General features: G+C 39.0%; 2 protein-coding genes across 7 annotated transcripts in view; one reads left to right on the top strand and one right to left on the bottom strand.

The window, feature by feature from the left end:
• The window catches only part of ATE1 (arginyltransferase 1), a 162,814-nt gene that overhangs the window by 42,129 nt on the left and 96,394 nt on the right, over positions 1–24,291 (top strand). For all 6 annotated transcript variants that reach the window (XM_069566747.1, XM_069566746.1, XM_069566743.1 and 3 more), the window contains one exon: positions 2,461–2,493. In XM_069566747.1, coding sequence (XP_069422848.1) covers positions 2,461–2,493 — 33 coding nt within the window. The remainder of the gene's footprint in view (positions 1–2,460; positions 2,494–24,291) is intronic.
• LOC138427652 (uncharacterized) overlaps positions 1–24,291 on the bottom strand; it is a 116,552-nt gene that overhangs the window by 50,976 nt on the left and 41,285 nt on the right. The window lies entirely within an intron of this gene.

Genomic DNA, 24,291 nt, shown 5'->3' with positions numbered 1-24,291 from the left:
GATGGTAAATGTGTGCCTTGTGATTTGTTTTTCTGTTTATACAGACTTGCTGATTGAGAAATTTATATATTTCATGTTTTGGCAGCATCAAACAGGAAAAGAATTTTTAGGTCTGTTTTGAAAAAAACTGACAGGAATGTTAACATATATACATGACAAAGATGTAAATTATTTGAGTTTCAAGGAGACAGTAGTTTTCTTGGAGAGTATATGCTATTCTTTCGTTATTTAAAGTGACTTCTGTTAGACAAAAAATTAATCAGTCCAGTTGATCTAAGAAAGAAATAGAACCTTTTGTTTGTGAGCTAAAATGAGGATTATAACCTGGAAGCCATTCAGAAAGCTCCAAGAACTATTCTGCCTGTTAGAAGTCAAAACAGTTATAGAACTTTTATGATAGAGGGGCCTGTGCATTAAATGATACACAATCCAGATCTGCAGGTACAAAGTGATGGGTCGTGTGACCCCTTACAGGATCAAGAAGGAATGTTATCTGTGAAGCAGTTGTCTTGCTGGTGCTGGGAGGATGTTGCTCTTCATGGCTGAGCAGGTATTTCTGCTCATGGGGGAGGTGTGGCGGATGCGTGATGCAGATGAACCGTGCGTCTTAGAGGGGAGAGAAGCCGAAGGGCATGGCACTGCTTTTTATGTTTAAGTTTTTCTTGTCTTCCCATAAAATATGAATTTTATTTTACACTTCCATCATAATTAATTCATTAATTACAACTGAACCAGAAATACTTCTAAATTCTAACTTAGTATGTATAGTACAGTTAATAGGCACACACTGGAGAAAAGTGTGGAAACCCTATAGTAGCAACTTCCTCAACTTTAATATAAAAGCACACCGTGCCTCATTTTCCTCTGCTGTGAAAACTGGGTAGTCTTTCAGCTATCACTTTTTACTCTTGGGAGGAAGGGTAGAGATTATTTTATGCTGGGCTAATGTAAAAAGAATCCAAGACTATAAAGGTTGCAATTTAAATTTCATTAGAATTGTGTCCTTCATATCAGCATTATGAAATTAAAAACTTTTGGTATATCTTGCACTTTCAGAAAGTTCTCTTTTAGCAGTTAACATAATTGAGTTGCATATTACTATCATTTAAATTAAGAGAATAATGGTAATAGTGCCTACATTTTATTATACCTTATCATCTAAGGCCTAGATGATACTTACTAGTTAATTATGTGGCTTTGGAGTACACTGGCAGCAGTAATCTTTTAGGAATTTACTTGCTTTAGATTTGGAGGTAGGAAATGTCTGGTATGTTTTTTAAACTTTGTTATGAAAATTATAAGCATTCACAAAGTAGAGAGACTTGTATAATGAATCCTCATATACTCATCTCCTGTCCTCACTAGTTTCATATAATGTCGCTTCTTGTTTTATATGCACATTGCCCACCATAACTTGCCTTCCAGCCCCCCGTGCTTTTGAAGGAAATCTCAGACATCACGTAATTTCATAGAGAAATATTTCAGTATGTATCTCTAAAAGAGAATCAAAACATCTGTATTCCCAGTGAGTACTAGCTAGCTCTGTTGTGGAGAGGAAGTTCAAGAGTGCTTGCTAACTGGCCTGCCATCACATTGTGTAGTTAATTTGCATTTAGTAAGATCCAGAGTTTATATTATTTGGCTTTTTTATTATTACAATAAGTCTCAAAGGATTTGGAGTGTTGATTTTGTAAATAACATCTAAGAAAACATGATTACCATCATGAATATGTATAAAGGTATGTAACAGTCCTCATCTCAGAGCTAACCCGCAGTTTGCTTTGTCAGTTTTCAAGCTCCTCCCCAGTTCCAGAATTTGTTTCTTTACTTAAATGCTGAGAAACAGCATGTAACACTTAGTTTCAGATGAAATTTATAAGCCATAAATTTATGATTTATGAAATTTATAAGTCAAAGAGAAGAGAGTAAAAATATGTGTATGAGGTTGAAAAAAGAGGAAGGGCAGAACAGCCTGGGTTCTAGAGAAATAACTTCCCCTTTAGTTCACTACCACTTAACCAACCTGCCCTCTTGGTTTTGACTTTTTAATTTCCCTCTGTTCTTGCTTTCCATTTTGGTTTATATCTTTTTCTTCTCTGAAGTTAGGCATTTACCTAACTTTGCCTGTGGCATTTATATTGTTGATTCCTCCTTTATTACATGGATTGTTTTATTGCATAAGGGTTGTGACATAAAACTTTAAAAAATAAAATATTTGTTGTGTTTTATTTGTTTTATACAGATTTTGACGAACATTTAAACTCATGCTGTGGTCTAGATTGAGCTTTTCTGTGCTCTGTAAATGAATTATATAGTGTATGAAGCATTACATATGGACATTTAGGTTCGCCTGATATGCTCTTTTTGGAAAATTTTGTAATAATTTTCCCTTTTTTGTGTGTTCTCTTTTGCTGCTCCTTCATTGGATGGAACTGATTCTATTCGAATGTGATTCTACAGTTCACAAGATTCCTTTGCAGCTCACCTTTGGAGGTAAGAGGTTACTCATTGACCTTAATATTGCTATTGGTATCTTTTGTGAGGCATTTATTTGATAGTTTAGGAGTGATCATTTTGTCAGGATGTGTATTCTTCAATACCATAAATGAGATGAATGCACACTCTGTTTTATAAGACTTCCAGTAGCTACAGAGCTGTTCACCTTCACAGCAGATCACTGCCCTCATTTTATCAGGTAGAGCGAAATCAGTCCATTTTACTTATTTATTTTTTATTTTTTTTATCTATTTATTTTTCTCTGTGCTGAGTCTTTAGCGCTGTGCGGGTTTTCTCTGATTGTGGTGAGTAGGGACTGCTCTCTAATTGTGGTGCTCGGGCTTCTCATTGCAGTGGCTCTTTTTGTTGCTGGGCACATGCTCTAGGTCACACAGGTTTCAGTGGTTGCGGCACATGGACTCAGCAGTTGCCACCCCTAGGCTCTAGAGCACAGCCCAGTGGTTATGGTGCATGGGCTTAGTTGCTCTGCAGTATGTGGGATCTTCCCAGATCAGGGATGGAACCTGTGTCTCCTGCACTGGCAGACAGAGTCTTTACCAATCTATTATAGAGCCTTGTTTTGTCTCCTTCCTCCCATAACGGTCTCACATTGACTTTATCCTCTGTAAACTGCCCTGGTGTTAAAGGGGAGCTGGAGAAGTCTGGGCAGAAGCTGTCAGCAAGGAGGTTTCAGTTAGTTTGAGAGAACTTTTGAAAATCCGTAAATTGATTAGGGAAGAGCAAAGGACTTACTTGTATTGAGCTTCATTATAGCCCAGGTAGACTTCTAGGTGCCCGACTCACTTTCTCCTCTAATTCTCATAATGGTTCTGCAATTTAAAACTGAAAATCCAGTGATAAAATTGTGAGATAACAAAAACTCTTAGATAATCAGAGAGCTAGATATGGGTGTGAGCTGTGGTTGAAAAGGAATTAATTGGAGAAGATGGTGAGACTTTGGGAAAGGAGTCGGAGAGGGGAAGCAGTGGGGCACGTGGAGGGACGCTGGGCTCAGTACCAAACCGAGGTTCAGGCCAGGTCTTCACTTACTAGCCGCAGAACCAGTGGACATGGGAGCAGTTTACAAAGTGCTATTCAAGTATTACTGAAACTTGTGTTCTCCTCTCAGGCTGTGCCTTCAGCCTCATGAGGTAAGACTGCCCCTGCCTTTCACTTGTCCTTCCTTTTGCCTCTGTTTACCTCACTCTGTGTTCCCTTCCCTGCCCCCAGCCTCTCCATGTCACAGCCTCTTCATGTCACACCCTGCCTCAGGCCGAGCCTAGACGCTGTGTTGTCTGCGAGGCCCTGTGACTGCTCCACATAGAGGCAGTTGTTCCCTTCTCTGTTTCCATATCATGTTCTCTGATTCTTGAAGCTCCTGTTGTTACGTGGTGTGGCCCTCCTGGTGGCCAGCTTGAGTGAGTTTCAGGGGGAGTGGAGCAGACTAGAAGGGTAGGACCATCCAGGTTTGGTTCCATTCTCTACGTCCAGCAACCAGGGAGAAAAAAGCTTGGAAAGATTCTGGGCTTTGAAATGAGAGATCCTTGGGTGACCCATGAGCAAGTCATTTCATGTTTAAATTAATCTAAAAAATGGAGATAATAATACTTACAGGGTTATTAAAATGAAATGAGATAATGTGTGATAAACGCTAAGTGTAATACCTGTCACATAGAGTTTTAAATGAATTTTGGTGTAAAAGCAATAAAAGTTAAAACTATATCATAAGAAACTTGAAGACAATATAAATTATATAGTCTACTCTTTAGTTGATAAAGTGCTTTCTAAACACAGAATGAGAAATATCACAAAGGAAAAGATGGAAAAATTAAATTTGATTTTGTAAAAAAAAAAATCCATGATTTGGTTCATGAAAACATGCATAGTTAAAAGGCAGTTTGGGAAAGTATCATAAAATGATTATTGTACTTAATATAATCTCTCAGAATCAGTTTTTAAGTATAATGTTGTCTTTTGACTGAGATGTACATCAGGGAAATCTTTAATGTCAAAACAGGGTCTAGTCTTGGGGAAAAAAAGGGCCTGACAGGAGCTTAGAAGAAGAGATAATGTTGATAATGCTTAAGGCTGGACTCTCATTTAAGCAAGAGCTCAGAGGAGTTGCCAGGAATAGGAGTTTTGAGCAGAAGGCATTTGCGCTGGATGAATTTACCTACACAGGGAGTGAATGAGGAGGCTGGAGCTTGATGTCTGCCTCGCTGGGACAAACTACCAGTTTGAAGGTGTTACTGAACAATAGCAGAGATACTTTAAGTAGTCCTCACTAGTAGATTTCTCTCAAATGTAAGCTCGGTAAGAGAGGACCCTACTTCTCTTGCTTCCTTGCATTTATATATATAGTTAAGTACTATTGATACACGGGCTTCCCAGGTGGTGCAGTGGTAAAGAATCCACCTGCCAATGCAAGAGATGCGGATTTGATCCCTGGGTTGGGAAGATGCCCTGGAGTAGGAAATGGCAACCCACTCCAGTATTCTTGCCTGGAGAATTCCTTGGACAGAGGAGCCTAGGGGGCTCCGGTCCATGGGGTCACAAAGAGCTGGACACGACTGAGGATGTACACACATTGATACACAGGAAGCACTGAATATGTATTTGTTGTAGGAAGGGGGACCCCTTCCGGGGCCTGAAACTGGGCTCTTGTCTAACACTCGAAAATGAATTGTCCGAGGAGACACATATGCTGACAAAGCAAGAGGTTTTGTTGGGAAAGGGCACCTGGGTGGAGAGCAGTAGGGTAAGGGAACCCAGGAGAACTGCTCTGCCACATGGCTTGCAGTCTCCAGTTTTATGGTGATGGCATTAGTTGCTGGGTTGTCTTTAGCCAATCATTCTGACTCAGAGTCCTTCCTGGTGGTGCACGCCTTGTTCAGCCAAATGGATGCCAGAGAGAAGGATTCTGGGAGGTGGTCGGACATGGGGTGTTTCCTTTTGACCTTTTCCGAACTCTTCCAGTTGGTGGAGGCTTATTAGTTCCTTGTTCCTTACCGGGACCTCCTGTTGTAAAACAAGTTATGCAGATGGTTACTATGGTGCCTGGCCAGGGTGGACGGTTTCAATCAGTGTGCTTCCCCTAACATATTTGTTGAATGAATGAATGAAGGAAGGAAGAGGTAAGTAGGCACCGTGAAGGCTGAGAGTAGCAAGCTTTTCCGCATAATCTGGCAGATCTCAGGCCTGCCAGAGCACACACGTGTCAATATTTATGTCTCAATATGGTTAACAGTCTTTCTTCCCAGCTAGACTGTAGCTGCTTAAGATCAAGATCTTTGTTTTTTTCACCTTTGGATGATCTCAAGTATACATAGGTCTTGGAATGGTACCAACCATACACCTAGATTTGTACCAAACAAATATTATAAAAATTACTATCATTCTGGTTAAATGCTGGGGAATCTTTATGTAGAAGCTTCAGTCTTTGGTGAAAAGTAGAAAGGAGAGCGTCGTGATCGAAGTTTAGTGATAGTTTCTGTTCTTTTCTGTCTAATCTGCTTTCTCCATTTAATGATCTGGAGTTGTATTTTACCTTGACTAAACTGATCTTTTTTTCTTACTGGGCTTATGGACATGGAAAAGGCAAAAGAAGCAAAATTGAAGATGACCAATGCGCTTTCTTTTCTTGAAGCATTTGGGAAATACTTTACCTTTTATTTTTTTGAGAGCATTCTCTTGGTATTTTCTAGCTTGGAATTTCCCAGGGGCCACCTGATGGCATAGTTAGTGCCTGCTCCCCCCAAGTCTCCAGCAGTGCTGAGTTTAGGATTCTGTTCCTTTGCTGCAGCACAGAACCCGGGAGCCAAAACAAAGCCAAGGCAGAAGAATGCTGAGAATCTCTAAATGTTTAATTTTGCCATTAAGCTTATGCTTTAGCCGGAGAAGGAAAATTGCAAATATGGTTAATCCCCAAATACCTTATTTTGAATAAAGGAAAAATAGTTCAGTAGAGGCAGTAAAATACACGAGATTTGCAGTTGAAAATGAAGGAGACTTTAAATTTCATTCTGTCCGAAAAAACTACTATGAATGAACCATGTTCCTTTGTTGGAAGTCCTAAACAGTTAACTGCCACATGAATCTAACGAAATTGTCAGGTTATAGTAATCACATCAGTAATTTGATCTGCTGTCATTTGAATGGAGCCATGTGTGGAGAGTCAGTTACTTCCCTCTGTGGGGCTGACCCTTTTACATTCCTGTAAGCTGAAGACTAATAGAGCTCATTAAGCTTTATGGGAAAAGAGCTTTTATCACCTCGTCAAGTCAGGCAGCATATTTCCATTATATTCCTAATTTCATGTGGCTCTGTAGCTGCTGATGTGCGTTCCCCTGCTAGGTTTACATGGCATCTCTCCCTTACAGACATTTTTATTGACATTTCCTAAGCCTGAATTACATTTGTGTGGCACCACCTACAGATGTCTTCAATTAAATGTAGGTAAATAAAAGGGATTATGTATCAGAGGCTGAGAGATTCTTGAAATTCTAAGTCAGACTTTGCCAGCCAGTCCAGTAGGGTGCAGTCTCGCCATCATCCTGAAGGTAGAGAACTACCGGAAGAGGCACTTGTAAGGAAAGTTAAGCCACGTGGGAATGTGGGTCATTAGGATTCTCTTCAGGAATGTCCTATTCCTTCATTCCAGATAGCTTAAGATCTTCTTCGTTAGCAGTTATCATAATAATTTTTCCAGAAGTTAGCACCTGTAGTATATGGGGGTACCCTTGGGTTACATTATTCTCACAGAATATCTATGCAGCAGTTATTTCCAGTTTCCTTATGAAGAAAATTGAACCTGGAGAGGTGGTTTAGTAGAGTTCAAGATCTACTAGTGACCAGCAGCAACATGTCTTAAGAGTCTTATATTATATGAAGTGATGATAATATTATTTGAAGGAAAACAGTGAAAAACTTGAGATATGCCAGCGTGGCACTGTTGACATTTTGGGTTGGGTAAATCTTTTTTCTGGGCCCTGCCTTGTGCATTGTGTGATGCTCAGCAACGTCTCTGGCCTCTACCCTAGAGATGCCAGTAGCACCGTCCCCTGAGTTGAAACAAAATGTCTCCAGACTTTGCTAAGTGTCCCTAGGGAGTAAAATGACTCCTTGTTAAAAACTATTGCCCTAGAATAGTCTTAACAAAAAAAGAGCAAAGAGAGTTAATAATCGAGTAGTGATAGTAGCAATGGTAACACATTTTCAGTCTCCCAAAAGGTGAGAAAAAACACAGGTGAAAAAAAGGACAAGTGAGTTGAATAGAAAACAAATAGCAAACAGGTGCACTTGTACCCAACCATAGCGGTCATCACACTAAATGTTAGTGATCTAAACCAAAAGTCTGCTCTGTGGAAATGCCTTATATCTGTACAGTTGAAAACATGTATGCAGCCAGTGGTCATACATGGCCGCTGTGCTCTTTAGGCACTGATTTAAAAATTTTTTAGATTTTATTTAACTTATGTAGCCACATGTGGCCATTGGCTATCCTGTTGGGCAATACAGGTCTAAACATTCCGTTTGAAAGGCAGAAAATCAGACTAGATAAAAGAAGAAAAGGAAAATCCAACTTAAATATGAAAGCATGAGTAGGTTAAAAGACCAGAGTAAACTATACCATGTAAATACTTATCATAGTAAATTATGATTATGTTATGTTAGGAGTGGCTGTCTTCATACCTGACAAAATAGACTTCAGGGCAATGGCTCTTAGCAGAAGGAAAATGGACATTTCATAATGATAAAATGGTCAGTTCATCAAATGAGGACAGTAATCCAAAATGGGATACACTTGAAAACAGAACCTCAGAATACATGAAGCAAAAACTAATGGAACTGAAAAGAGAGGTAGTCACATTCATTGCTTATAATTGGAGACTTTAGAACAACTTTCTCAGTAACTGATAAAACAAATAGAAAATTACAAGCAAGATAGAAGATTTGGACAAAATTATTAATACACTTCTACTTAATTGACAGCTATTGAAAGCTGTACCCAACAATGAAAAAACACATTTTTTCAAGTATATATAGGGAATATTCTCCAGAACAGATTATATGCTATAACATTATACAAATCTCAGTAAATTTAAAGGGATTGAAATAATCTCTGTTTTAAGTGAAATTAAATTAGAATCAGTAACAGAAAGAACTGTTATAGTTTAGCAGTAATAAGGACAAGCAGCCTGGTTAAAAAATAGATAAGAGACCTGATTATATATTTCGCCATGAAGACATGTAAATCACTAATAAGCACATGAAAAGATGCTCACAATCCATTAGGGAAATGCAGATTAATACCACAATGAGATACCAACATAAACTCACTGGGATGCCTATAATCAGAAGATAACACCAGGTATTGGTGAGATGTGGAGAAATTGGAACCCTCAAACATTGCTGATGGGAATGTAAACTGTTAATATGGTGTAAACATTTGCCAGGATAGTATTGTGTATTGAAATAGATGGATGTTTTCCTTAACATTTAAATATTAACTGGTTGTACCCAATATTATGGGCTTCCCTGGTGGCTCAGAGGTTAAAGCATCTGCTTGCAATGTGGGAGACCTGGGTTCGATCCCTGGGTCGGGAAGATCCCCTGGAGAAGGAAATAGCAACCCACTCCAGTATTCTTGCCTGGAGAATCCTAGGGATGGAGAAGCCTGGTGGGCTACAGTCCACGGGGTTGCAAAGAGTCGGACACCCAGTATTAAGTAATGTTAGACGTTAGCATTTTTTGGTAGTTTGCAGAAACAACTTTACAAATTTTTTTGAAGTTGGGAACTACTTTGTTTCTTACTTGAAACTCTTGTATACTGGGGTCATATGTGTATATTAGGGTGTGTGTATGTGCACATTTGTGTGCTGATTGCAGACTGCAGGTAGCGTGGGTCGGGATCTGGCTTTGTAGCCTGTGGTGACATTCATTTTGCTGTCAGGAAAATAAAGGACCGTGAGAACCTAACCATCTCTTCACTCAGCATATGAAGTAGCATTGACCTTGGGATGGCTGTGGCAGGTATCATGATGTCGCCAGTAATCAGAATTTGAAAGAGGGACTGGCTCTTACCTAGACTCAGTCCTGTAGAAGTGAAGGGAGCTTGTAGAGGTAGTAGCGGGGAAGGCGAGGTTGGCAGAAGGTTGAGTTGCTTATCATGAGAAGGGAGTTCAAACAGCTTTACCATATGAAGAGGACATATCTAGTGTGATAGCCAGAGAGCTGGCCTGACTGGAGCGCTGTGGAGATAAGGCTTGAACTGGTGAGTTGATACAGTGCTTGGGAGGACCAGCTGCTTTGAAAGAGCTGAGGCCAGGGCAGACAGGTAACTAAAGAGGGGCTGGACCTTCTCAAGAGAGTGGTTGTCAGTCTGCTGTTTGTTACTGACTAATCAGAAATGAAACGCTGGGCAGTGGTTTGAGCCTCCAGTCAAAAGTGGAAGTAAGAGTGAAGACAGCTGCTTTTCTAGTTACCTGGGTTGGGAAACAGTCTTGGAGTTTCCAGGGGCTGAACGCTACGCTTAGAATCAGAGGTTGAATAGGCAAGGGCGTGTTGGCTGAGGCAACAGTTAGAATTCTGAAGCCAACCCCCCCAAATCATTTGGATTGTAATTGATTGCTTTCCCTTTCAGTTGAATCTGAGGACTGTTGGGCAGTTCTGTTTGGGGTAGGGCTGCTGATAAAGATCCGGTTGAACTGAAGACATCATTCTTTGCTCTCAGTTCTCTGCAGTAATGCTTGAACATCCGTGTGGTAGTCAGAACAGTACTCCCCGGGCTTACAGTGGTACTCAGCAGATTTGGGTTGAGTTCAGAAATGAACTTATTCCTAGCTAGTCTCTGAATGTCGCATCATTGAATCAGTGGAAGCTGAAACTATATTTCTCAGTGAAATTATATCCACTGAAAGTCTTTGCCCAGAAACTGATCTCATGTGAAAAAAAATAACAATTGATTCAGAGAATAAAAGAAAGCACACTAGAATGGAAAACCAAACATCAAATAGAAAAATGCTGTTAAGTTTCCTTGTTGCAGATTTTTCTGTTTGGGACGTCAATTAGTTTAGGCATCTAAGTTCCTTTATTAGTGGTATTCATCATTGCTCTGAGCATCTTCAGTTGTGCTCGGACTTAAGGTGATCTGCCTTGACGATTTTCATTACCTATTAGGTGTGCATGAATGCTTCAGAAAATGTTTGAATGGTAAATCCTGGCGTGGATTAGTTTCCATGGGGATGTCAGTCTTGTTTGATGTTGGCAGTCATTGAGTTCTAAATAAAAATACCCATTTGGGTTGTCACCATGGGATGTTTTTCTCTTCTGTAAGAAAGATTGGAAAAGCAGGAGTCTCAAATTGAGCTGACATTAAGTAAGTGCTCACACTAGGACAGTCACTCTTGTTTCTAGTGTGTGTGTTGTGGTGCTCCATAAATACTGACAGATATGTAAAACGAGAAGTTGGGATCCTGTTACTTTTCCTTTTGAGCATTTAGATAGTGCCTCATAAATGTCTTTTTGTTTGATGACGAGGGCTGAAAATGTAAAAGTGAAGTCTCTCAGTCGTGTCCGACTCTTTGTGACCCCATGGACTGTAGCCTACCAGGCTCCTCTGTCCATGAACATGTAAAGGAAAATATAAATATAAGGAAATGTCAAACTAAACAATATATTCACATCTTAATTTTTATCTATTTGCTCTACAGTAAAAATAAATAAATAAGTTCCTTTTTTACTTCTGTCATATTTATTAAAAACATTTGCTGTAAATCTTTTCTCAGTTTCCTATGTTTAAAGTTCAAATTTTGATAATTATAGTGTTCCTAGTTTGAAATTGTAAATGTTAGGGGAAACTTTTTTGTTTTCTTTGAAGCTTTTTAGTTCCTAAGATTTCTGTCATCAAGAAATATATTTCTTGACTCATACTTTGGTTTAGTAAATTGCTGAAGTATCTCCATTATTTTGAACAGAACATGTTAATATATTTTGATTGTGTTTTAATGTGGTGTACCATTTAAGCCTTGTCCACTGAAAAAAACACTGAACTGAAAGTTGGAAATTCCAGGTCCTTCTTAGTGTTCTCCTAAGTTGGCTGTGTGACCTTGGGCAAATCTCTTAAGCGCCTTGACCCTCACTTTTTCGCTTGCAAGCTTAGGAAGAGTATCCCAGATGATGACGTCCTTCAAAACTGAGTGAACTTAGCTAACATTTTAACATGTTCTATAGCTTCCTTTCAGGCTTGGGTATTTTAAACTGGGAAAATAAGAGAAACTTTCTGCAAACGACAGCTTGCTCTAGTCCTTCAGGTTTGGGCTTTCACTGTCACTATGCTTTTTTGTGCTCTGAAGCAAGTTGACATTTTACTTAATTCCACCTGTTTTTTTTTTTTTTTCTGTAAAAAAATTCTTCTTACCTTGCATACACAGATGTTATTTCTCTTATTTTCGTCCTTAATATGGTCTCAACTATACATGTTCATTATATTTTTAATGAAGTGATAACTTCCATTTTGTAGAGAGGACTTGGGAGGTAGGAAATTGAGAATTACCTATTCTAGGTGAGCATTATAGAAGACTGAGACAGTGCAGAAATACAAATATCACAGTTTTCTTTCACATCCCTTTTGTGGCAAAGATGAAGATGTTTATTGACGTGACCCAAAGATAGGACCATTCTGGAGCAATTGTTATTGTTCAGTCACTCAGTCGTGTCCTACTCTTTGGGACCCCATGGACTGTCCTTCACCATCCTGGAGCTTGCTCAGACTCATGTCCATTGAGTCGGTGATGCCATCCAACCATCTCATCCTCTGTCATTGCCTTCTCCTCCTGCCCTCAATCTTTCCCAGCATCAGGGTGTTTTCTAATGAGTTGGCTCGTGGCATCAGTTGACCGAAGTATTGGAGCTTCATCTTCAGCATCAGTCCTTCCAGTGAATATTCAGGATTGATTTCCTTTAGGATTGACTGGTTTGATTTCCTTGTAGTCGAAGGGACTCTCAAGAGTTGTCTCCAACACCACAGTTCAAAAGCATCAATTCTTTGACACTCAGCCTTCTTTATGGTTCAACTCTTACATTCTTACACGACTATTGGAAAAACCATAGCTTTGACTAGACGGACCTACGAAATAAAAGTATATAAACTTAAAATTATGCTCATTGATTTAGTGTTTGTTCTTACTTAGAAACTGCTGAGGCATCCAAAGGTTATTCATTAAATTTGTTGATTTACATTAATCCACATTTTAAAATTATATAAGTATCTTAGAAATTAAGCCAGCACAAAACATAAAAATAATAGTGGTTGTTCAACATTAACAGTCATTAGGGAAAAACAAATCAAAACCACAAAGACATATCACCTTCATACCTATTAGGATGGCGGTTATCAAAAAACCAGACAATAATAAATACTGGCATGGATATGGAGAAGTTGGAACCCTTGTGCATTGCCGGTGGGCATGTAAAACGGTACAGCCTCTATGGCAACCGGTATGGCAGTTCCTCAAAGAATTAAAAATAGAATTACTGTGTCATCTAGGTAGTCCTCTTCTGGGTATATACACAAAAGAATTGAAAGTAGGGACTCAAACAGTTATTGTATATCAATGTTCATAGAAGCATTATTCATAACAGCCAAAAAGTATAAACAGCCCATGTGTCTATGGACAGATGAACGTATAAACAAAATATGATAAGTACACAGGAGTAAAATATTACTTATCCCTAAAAAGGGAGGAAATTCTGGCACATACTGCAGTGTGGACAGATCTGGAGGACATGATGCCAAGTAAAATAATCCAGTCAAATTTATAGAGCTCCTCTGTCTAAGAGATGCAACTGTATGGTTTATTAATACTCTCTGGATATAGGAAAATGTTCTGTGTATAACAAGAAGAAACAGCTTTTCTGATTTATAGATTCAAAACATATAGAGAGCTTTTAGCTTCAGTTCTGCAACTTCAGCTTCAGGTTAAAAATACAGAAACTCATTGGTTGAGTACTCAAAGAGTTGTTCTCTTTAACTGATTGAACTTATAAATACACAAAAACTAACAAACCAGATTCTCTGTCTTCTCTCATCCAGTAGAGAATAGATCTCCATCATCCATCCAACAGGAACTATGAACCAAAGTCAGCCATTGCTGCCAGTAATGGGGATAACTTACTAGTCATAAGACAAACAGAAGCACAGGCTTAGTAGAGAGAAAAAGAGAGTAAAGTTAGATCGAACTCTTTCGCTGCACAGGAATCTCTTTGAGAGTCAAGAAAAGGCATGTTAGGTGTAAGGCACTGTGAGGGCACTTAAAAATTTACTTAGTTCCATTGGGTGAATTAGTTCACTTGAGCTTCTTGGTGGATGGTCTCCAAAACTGTTAAACTATAATTTTCCAAAAGCTGAACTCATGATCTTCATGCAGTAGGGCATGAACACATATCAGATTTTAATTTGACTCATTAATTAATGCAGGAACCATTTAAGACATTAGAACTGATGCCAGGAGCATTTATGAAAATATTGATATATATATGTATATATATCTGATACATATGTGCAAACAGTTTAGTAAAAGATTGAGATGAGATTGCTGAGTTAGATAAATACAACTGGTTATTGTCTTACAAGGCATTAAACGGTAAACTTTTGGATTATTTGTTCCACTAGACAGAAGTCTGTAAGTTAACCTCTACTCCAACCAAATTGAAAAATAATTTAATTAATAGACAGTCAAGCCCAGAACTGCAGTGAAAGAACACCCAGTAATTTCTTTGACCTTTGTCAAATTTCACCTTTATATCATCTACCTCAATTTCTGGTGGTAATCTCAATAATCTCCTGTTAACCACCTATTTAACACTTGCTGGTAATTCTTCAACCTTGGGTTTTTAAAACTTTTTTGATTCTATATTAATATATGTTATTAAAAATAAGACTTTAAAAAATATAGATGATAAAAGAATAAGAAAAAAAATCACTTAAACTCTCTACTGACAATATCAGATTTTTTTCCCATCTTTAAAAGTTTTTGTGTGTGTCCTACAGAAATTTTTCATGTGCTTGGGATCATATCTCATTTTACATTTTTTTTTTTTTTACTTAATTTGGAGAAATGTTTATAATGTTATTAAAAATCTCACTAAACATATTTTAAAATTATTGCATAATAGTTCTTTATATGAATTACCATGATTATTTTATTTTATGATTTTATTTTAGTCTGGCTCATTCTCCCCAGTTTAGAAGTGAATAGAAGTTGTTATGCTATCAATGTCATGGTCTTATTTAATATGTGCTGAATAAAGTTTTTAGGTTAGATGCTACTGAGTATTTTTTATTGAGATTACCACCAGAAATTGAGGTAGATGATATAAAGAGTACGTTTCTCTCTAAAGAATGGATAATCTTCACTGACTCAGGGATTCTGGTGAAATTAAGGCCTTTAGATGTTCACCTATCATAAAGTAATGTAGTATATCCTAAGAGAGTTGTGTGAATAGGAAGACTGAATGAGTTCTTTCTAATCTGCAGGCTATAAAAATGATGTCATTTATATTAGTAAAATTTACTTTTATATATTTCCTTTGTGAACAGAGAAAATGTTTCTTAAAGTAGAATAACAAATACTGTTACATGAACTATTTCTTCTTTATTTTTTTTTCCTTTTTTTTTTTTTCAAACTATTTCTTTTTTAAGGATCATTTAAACTTGGTTGTCTTTGGCTTGAAATATAGGTGATACTTGGAAATAATCAGCTTAGAATAAGCTTGCATAGACTAAAGTTTTTGGTGCAGCCCTGTTACAGAATTGTTCTTCAGTTGCTAAGTTGTATAGAGTTAGCATTATTTGTTAAATGTACGTAAGATAATTTCATACTTTAAAGGTTAATATTAAAAAATTTGGCTCCTAGAATATCAAATGGGCTATAAAACACTGATGGCTTCCTTGGTGGCTCAGTTGTAAAGAACCCACCTGCCAAGCAGGACATGTGGGTTCCATCCCTGGGTCAGGAAGATCACCTGGAGAAAGAAATGGGGAAGTGGCCACCCAGTCCAATATTCTTGGCTGGAATCCCATGGACAGAGAGCCTGGTGAGCTACAGTCCATGGGGTCACAAAGAGTTGGATATGACAGCACACACACATGAACGTGAAACATTGATGTCTAATGTAATATCCGATCAGAGTAGTTTTAATTTGTGTTAACTGTCAGAATCAGCTAAGAGAAAGGTAAGGTAACTTCAAAATGCAAACAGTTTTTTTTTTTTTTTTGCTGGTGGAGGTTACAAGGAATATTGGTTAACTATTGATAATATTCCCAACTACTTCAAGGCTATAGTTGTCTTTTCAGCAGGGGAGATTTTGCCCAGGGAACAAAAACTCTTTGAAAGCAGATCTGTTCTAATGGAATGTTCCTTGGTGGGAACTGCATGTCCAGCCACCACATATTTTCTCAGAACTGTCCCTTAAAATATCTTAATTTCAAATAGTTTGGACATTAACTGGAAATAAGGTTGGAGTCTTTTTCCCAGGTAGACTGTCATTATATCTACTTACAGTACAGCTATGAAGTGGGAAGTGTGTTAGTTTTGGTAGCCATCTATAGTGTACTGATTGTCTCCAGAAAATTAAGAATTGGTTGCATTCAGTTTGAAATTGCGTATGCAAAGCTGTGTGATGTATTAACCATGGGTACTGCTGTTTGCATTTTCCAAGTTAAATTTATTATTTTTAGTTTCTTATTTATAGACTATATTATTTCCAGTTTTTAAATTTCATTTTTGGGTCTTTTTAAGAAAGTATGTAAATTTTGATGGCATACTGGTTTAGCACACCTTTAAGTTTCTTTTTTTTTTTTTTTAATTCTATTGAAATATCTCAGTTTCCTAGTTTATCCCTCTCCCAGGTAACCATAAGTTTTTCTACATCTGTGACTCTTTCTGTTCTGTAAATAAGTTCATTTGAAACATTTTTTTTAATACTCCACATACAAGTGATATCATGATGCTTATTTTTCTCTGACTTCACTCAGTATGACAGTCTCTAGAGCCATCCAGGTTGCTGAAAATGAAATTATTTCATTCTTTTTTTATGGCTGAGTAATATTCCATTGTGTATATGTACTGCATTTTTTTAAAAAAAATCCATTCCTCTGTTGAAGGACATTAAAGTTGCTTCCATGTCCTGGCTGTTGTAAATAGTGTAGCAGTGAACTTTGGGGTGCATATATCTCTTTAAATTACTGGTTTTCTCTGAGTATATACCCAGAAGTGGGATTGCAGGATCATATGGTAGCTCTATTTTTAGTTTTCTTAAGGAACCTCTGTACTGTTCTCTGTAAATGGTTGTACTAGTTTACATTCCTGCCAACAGTATAGGAGAGTTACCTTTTCTTCACATCCTCTCCAGCATTTATTGTTTGTAGATTTTTCCATTTTTGGTAGACTTTTTTGACAATGATCATTCTGACCAGTGTGAGGTGATACCTCATTGTAGTTTTGATTTGTATTTCTCTAATAATTAATGATATTGAGCATCTTTTCATGTGTTTTTTGGCCATTTGAATATCTTCATGAGTTTCTGTTCTTAAAATGAATCTGAGGATTATTTGTAGTGTTTCCTGAACTGTTAACAAAAAACAAAACAGTTGTAGGAATAAGTTGTTTTCAAGCAGTTCAGTTCAGTGGCTTATTCGTGTCCGACTCTTTGCGACCCCATGAATCGCAACGCAGCAGGCCTCCTTGTCCATCACCAGCACCCAGAGTCTACTCAAACTCATGTCCATCGAGTCGGTGATGCCATCCAGCCATTCATCCTCTGTCATCCCCTTCTCCTCCTGCCCTCAATCCCTCCCAGCATCATGGTCTTTTCCAGTGAGTCAACTCTTCACATGAGGTGGCCAGAGTATTGGAATTTCAGCTTCAGTATCAGTCCTTCCAATGAACACCCAGGACTGATCTCCTTTAGGATGGACTGGTTGGATCTCCTTGCAGTCCAAGGGACTCTCAAGAGTCTTCTCCAACACCACAGTTCAAAAGCATCAGTTCTTCGGTGCTCAGCTTTCTTCACAGTCCAACTCTGGCATCCATACATGAGCACTGGAAAAACCATAGTCTTGACTAGATGGACCTTTGTTAGCAAAGTAATGTCTCTGCTTTTGAATATGCCATCTAGGTTGGTCATAACTTTCCTTCCAAGGAGTAAGTGTCTTTTAATTTCATGGCTGCAGTCACCATCTGCAGTGATTTTGGAGCCCCCCAAAATAAAGTCTGACACTGTTTCCCCATCTATTTCCCATGAAGTGATGGGACCAGATGCCATGATCTTCGTTTTCTGAATGTTGAGCTCTAAGCCAACTTTTTCACTTTACTCTTTCACTTTCATCAAGAGGCTTTTTAGTTCCTCTTCTCTTTCTGCCATAAGGGTGATGTCATCTGCATATCTGAGGTTACTGATATTTCTCTCAGCAATCTTGATTCCAGCTTGTGCTTCTTTCAGCCCAGCATTTCTCATGATGTACTCTGCGTATAAGTTAAATAAGCAGAGTGACAGTATACAGCCTTGACGTACTCCTTTTCCTATTTGGAACCAGTCTATTGTTCCGTGTCCAGTTCTAACTGTTGCTTCCTGACCTGCATATAGGTTTCTCAGGGGGCAGGTCAGGTGGTCTGGTATTCCCATCTCTTTCAGAATTTTCCACAGTTTATTGTGATCCACACAGTCAAAGGCTTTGGCATAGTCAATAAAGCAGAAATAGATGTTTTTCTGGAACTCTCTTGCTTTTTCCATGATCCAGCGGATATTGGCAGTTTGATCTCTGGTTCCTTTGCCATTTTCTAAAACCAGCTTGAACATCTGGAAGTTCATGGTTCACGTATTGCTGAAGCCTGGCTTGGAGAATTTTGAGCATTAGTTTACTAGCATGTGAAATGAGTGCAGTTGTGCAATAGTTTGAGCATTCTGTGGCATTTCTTTTCTTTGGGATTGGAATGAAGACTGACCTTTTCCAGTCCTGTGGTCACTGCTGAGGTTTCCAAATTTGCTGACATATTGAGTGCAGGACTTTCACAGCATGATCTTTTAGGATTTGAAATAACTCAACTGGAATTCCATCACCTCCGCTAGCTTTGTTTGTAGTGATGCTTTTCTAAGGCCCACTTGACTTCGCATTCCAGGATGTCTGACTCTAGGTGAGTGATCACACCATCGTGATTATCTGGGTCATGAAGATCTTTTTTGTACAGTTCTTCTGTGTATTCTTGCCACCTCTTCTTAATATCTTCTGCTTCTGTTAGGTCCATACCATTTCTGTCCTTTTTCGAGCCCATCTTTGCATGAATGTTCCCTTGGTATCTCTAATTTTCTTGAGGAGATCTCTAGTCTTTCTCATTCTGTTGTTTTCCTCTATTTCTTTGCATTGATCGCTGAGGAAGGCTCTCTTATCTCTCCTTGCTGTTCTTTGGAACTCTGCATTCAAATGGGAATGTCTTTCCTTTTCTTCTTTGCTTTTTGCTTCTCTTCTTTTCACAGCTATTTGTAAGGCTTCCCCAGACAGCCATTTTGCTTTTTTGCATTTCTTTTCCATGGGCATAGTCTTGATCCCTGTCTCCTGTATAATGTAATAAACCTCAGTCCATAGTTCATCAGGCACTCTTACAGATCTAGTCCCTTAAATCTATTTCTCACTTCTACTGTATAATCATAGGGGATTTGATTTAGGGATTTAGGCCATACCTGCATGGTCTAGTGGATTTCCCTACTTTCTTTAATTTAAATCTGAATTTGGCAATAGGAGTTCATGATCTGAGCCACAGTCAGCTCCTGGTCTTGTTTTTGTTGACTGTATAGAGCTTCTCCATCTTTGGCTGCAAAGAATATAATCAGTATGATTTCAATGTTGACCATCTGGTGATGTCTACGTGTAGAGTCTTCTCTTGTGTTGTTGGAAGAGGGTGTTTGCTATGACCAGTACGTTCTCTTGGCAAAACTCTGTTAGCCTTTGCCCTGCTTTATTCTGTACTCCAAGGCCAAGCTTGCCAGTTACTCCAGGTATTTCTTGACTCCCTACTTTTGCATTCCAATCCCCTATAATGAAAAGGACATCTTTTTTGGGTGTTAGTTCTAAAAGGTCTTGTAGGTCTTCATAGAACCATTCAACTTCAGCTTCTTCAGCGTTACTGTTATTTTCAAGCAGTGCGCTTTTAATCAGGTGCTTAAAATGCTTACCTTGGGAAGCCTCAGTAAACTGTTGTTTAAAAAGTTCAGGACATCAGTTGGCAAATCACAGATCTGTATGTGAACAGGTGTGATTGCAGTGTTACTTTTGGATGCTTTGGCAGGGAGGAGAACACAGGTCCTGCCCTTGCGTAGCCCCTGAAGACTTCTGCTCTTCCAGTCTCTGAACCCCTGAGTCGGTCCCCCCAGTACTGTTTCTAGTGCATATGAGTGAGACTTCTCATTTCCCTGTTTCTTTAAGTTGTAACAGTGTCTGTTTTAAACATAACTGAGGCACATCGAAGCAGGTGGGTAAGGAGACAGGTATACTTTATCAGCGTAAATATACGTGCATTTTGGGAACCATTTAGCCAAAAGCCTGAATTCACCCATTAATATTGATGTCGTTTCTATAGAGCATCTTTGGTATTGTACTGCATAGCTCATTAATCACCGAAGCCATACCATTCTCCCCAACATTTAAGTTGTGTTTTTTCTTTTGTATAGCTAGCCGTGAGCTTTATTGTTGTATTTTTCCTGTTATCAGCTAAATTCTTGAAATTGAGGAACTGCTAAAAATAACTTTGCTTATTCTTTCACTTATCTGAAACTGTGATAAACTGGGAGCATGAGAAAGATAAACTATTGCATATTGCTAATCACATTACTGAGCTCTTTGTAAGGAAATTGAAGATAGGTTCTGTTAGCTTGTATAAGTTTGCTATTCAATGAGCTACTGATGTGATTTCTTAGACACAATCTTTTAGGATGTGTCATTCAGACCCCTTAACGCTGAAACCAAAACGTACCTAAATTTGCTCAGTCTGCAGTGTTTGTGCCTTGTCATTTATTTCTCACAGCGACCTTTGAAGGTGCCTAGTAGTATTCCTGTTTTATAATGCAGAAATGGATACTTTAAAAGAAGTTATTGTCTTGCTAAGATAAAATAGCCAGAAATTGTACAGTGCGGGGAGTTAGGGCTCAAATTCAGGAATCTTGATTATGAATCCTGGAGTCCGTCACTATGGCCTGCTTCCTTTCTGTTTACAGTTTATAGACTCCTTCTCCATCTACATTTGAAAAGTATGAATGGGGGCTTCCCTGGTGGCTCAGTGGCAAAGAATCTACCTGCCAATGCAGGAGATGTGGGTTTGGTCCCTGGGTCAGGAAGATCCCCTGGAGGAGGAAATGGCAACCCACTCCAGTACTCTTGGAGAATCCCATGAACAGAGGAGCCTGCTGGGCTACAGTCCACGGGGTTGGGAAGAGCTGGACATGACTGAGCACACAGGCAGCCGCCCAGGATATGCAGAGTGTTGAACAGTGCCATTCCCCTAACTAGATTTATCTTGGTTTTGGAAAATACAGTAATTCTTAAAGTATGTCTAATTAACATGTATTGGATTTATTGTTGTTTTAAGTGAATTAATAGGAACATATTTTTGGAACATATTTTGGTCTTTGTATTTAATACAGTAAGTGTATACAGACACAGTTCAATAAGTAAAAGTTCTCTGGGGTCCTCAGTTTTGTCAGTGTAAAGGGGTTTTGAGGCTGAGAAGTTGGAGCGTTGCTGAGTTCCTGATGCTGTTTCATTGAGGCAGGACTGCTGTTAACTTTCCCTTTCCCAAATAGTGTGTTTTCCTGCACAATCTGCCATTATCTCATCTGCTGTGTTTTTAAGAGTATTAACCATTGAAAGGCCTTAACTAAGTAAGGGGTTAAAGAAATGCAGCGATCCCAAGAATTGAAGTAGAATTTTCAAGACACTCAGTAGAGACCAGTCAGTGACTTGGGAGGCCTATCTTATACTGGGGGACTGAACCCCTTGGGGAGTTAATGGAAGGGACAGAATGATTTGGCTCTTCATAACCTAGTGAAGGTAAAGGTGACAAATTTATTTTAGCTGATGATTTAAATTTACAGTAAAGATGGTTTCTAGTTGCTACTCGTTAACACGGCTGCACAGCGTGGCGCAGGAGCGGCCAAGAGGAGATATCCCATGTCCAAGGTCAGGAGTGCACAATTGCACCCATCTCACACGCTGGCAAAGTAATGCTTAAAATTCTCCAAGCCAGACTTCAGCAATATGTGAACTGTGAACTTCCTGATGTTCAAGCTGGTTTTAGAAGAGGCAGAGCAACCAGAGATTAAATTTCCAACATCCATTGGATCATCAAAAAAGCAAGAGAGTTCCAGAAGAACATTTATTTCTGCTTTATTGACTGTGCCAAAACCTTTGACTGTGTGGATCATAACAAACTGTGGAAAACTCTGAAAGAGACAGAAATACCAGACCACCTGACCTGCCCCCTGAGAAACCTATATGCAGGTCAGGAAGCAACAGTTTAGAACTGGACATGGAACAATAGACTGGTTCCAAATAGGAAAAGGAGTACGTCAAGGCTGTATATTGTCACCCTGCTTATTTAATTTATATACAGAGTACATCATGAGAAACGCTGGACTGGAAGAAACGCAAGCTGAAATCAAGATTGCCGAGAGAAATATCAGTAACCTCAGATATGCAGATGACACCACCCTTATGGCAGAAAGTGAAGAGGAACTAAAAAGCCTCTTGATGAAAGTGAAAGAGGAAAGTGAAAAAGTTGGCTTAAAGCTCAACATTCAGAAAATGAAGATCATGGCATCCGGTCCCATCACTTCATGGGAAATAGATGGGGAAACAGTGTCAGACTTACTTTATTTTTTGGGCTCCAAAATCACTGCAGATGGTGATTGCAGCCTTGAAATTAAAAGACACTTGCTTCTTGGAGGGAAAGTTATGACCAGCCTAGACAGCATATTCAAAAGAAGAGACATTACTTTGCCAACAAAGGTCCATCTAGTCAAGGCTATGGTTTTTCCTGTGGTTATATATGGATGTGAGAGTTGGACTGTGAAGAAAGCTGAGCACCGAAGAATTGATGCTTTTGAACTGTGGTGTTGGAGAAGACTCTTGAGAGTCCCTTGGACTGCAAGGAGATCCAACCAGTCCATCCTAAAGGAGATCAGTCCTGAGTGTTCATTGGAAGGACTGATGCTGAAGCTGAAACGCCAATACTTTGGCCACCTGATGTGAAGGGCTGATTCATTTGAAAAGACCATGATGCTGGGAAAGATTGAGGGCAGGAGAAGGGGATGACAGAGGATGAGATGGCTGGATGGCATCACGGACTCAATGGACATGAGTTTGAGTGAACTCCGTGAATTGGTGATGGACAGGGTGGCCTGATGTGCTGTAGTCCATGGGGTCGCAAAGAGTCGAACACGACTGAGCAACTGCACTGAACTCAGCTTATTAACAAACTTGTAATCAATAAGTGTCCAAGTCACAGCATGGTGAAGCCTGTGGCTTGATCAAGTTCAGTGAGTCTGGGTTTTAAGGATATTGTTGAAAGATTGGAGATCAAGTCCAAGCGTTCTGCCGATTTCTGATTTCACAGATCTAAGTATTGTTCTTTCTGTTCTTATCTCCTTCACTCTGTCCCTCAAACTCTTTGTGCGCTTTCCATGTTTTAAAGTATTACTTAATTTGAATTAAGGGGTTGTGTTTGAGGGGAAGAAATTCTGTTACAGCAGTTTTATGTCAAGTGGAATAATAGAAGGAGTATAGCAAAGCAGATTAAAAAATTTTTTCTTTAACCGTGCATTGGAACATTTTGTTTTTCATGCTGCTTTGTTTACTGACCTGGATAAATGAGGCCTATTTGAGAAGCAAGTTAATTTAAAAGTGTTTAAAAGTAGCTGATTCAGCACATGTATGTGCACAGACAGAAATCAAGTATGTTAGATCAGCTCAGTATATGGTGTTGGACACTGCTATTTTTCAGACTTCCCCAGCCAGAAGTGAGTGATCTGGGGTCTATGGCTGTTCCAGCTGCAACGAGGGCTGAGGGAATCAATATTTCAGGTTCACTTCCAATCCATTTTTTCAGCGGCCAATTACTTGTTGAAAAGCTTGAAAGTATTGATTAACTTAGCAAGTTGAGACTAGTAGATCATTGTTAACAGTAGTGCTGAGGTCTCAGATACAGTTTTAGAAAAATAGCTTCGTATCTGTCTTTACTTGGAGTGTGTTCCGTTTTTGAAATCAGTTTTTTAAAATTAGGTCAGTGAAGACCCCACGAGGGGAAAAGGAAATCACTCATGTTTTAATAGTCAGAAAGCATTATGGAAAGAAAAGGAGTACAGCAAAGCAGATTTTAAGAAAAAAAAATTTTTTAACCCTGCATTGAAGCACTTTGTATTTCATGCTGTGTTGTTTACCAGCTTGGATCAGTTCAGTTCAGTCGCTCAGTCGTGTCCGACTCTGCGACCCCATGAATCGCAGCACACCAGGCCTCCCTGTCCATCACCAACTCCCGGAGTTCACTCAGACTCACGTCCATCGACTCCATGATGCCATCCAGCCATCTCATCCTCGGTCGTCCACTTCTCCTCCTGCCCCCAATCCCTCCCAGCATCAGAGTCTTTTCCAATGAGTCGACTCTTCGCATGAGGTGGCCAAAATACTGGAGCTTCAGCTTTAGCATCATTCCTTCCAAAGAATTCCCAGGGTTGATCTTCAGAATGGAC

This window comes from Ovis canadensis, chromosome 22, assembly GCF_042477335.2.
Source record: "Ovis canadensis isolate MfBH-ARS-UI-01 breed Bighorn chromosome 22, ARS-UI_OviCan_v2, whole genome shotgun sequence".
Classification (NCBI taxonomy): domain Eukaryota; kingdom Metazoa; phylum Chordata; class Mammalia; order Artiodactyla; family Bovidae; genus Ovis; species Ovis canadensis.
Note: the sequence above shows the minus strand (reverse complement) of the source record. Positions and strands in the feature narration are given on the sequence as shown.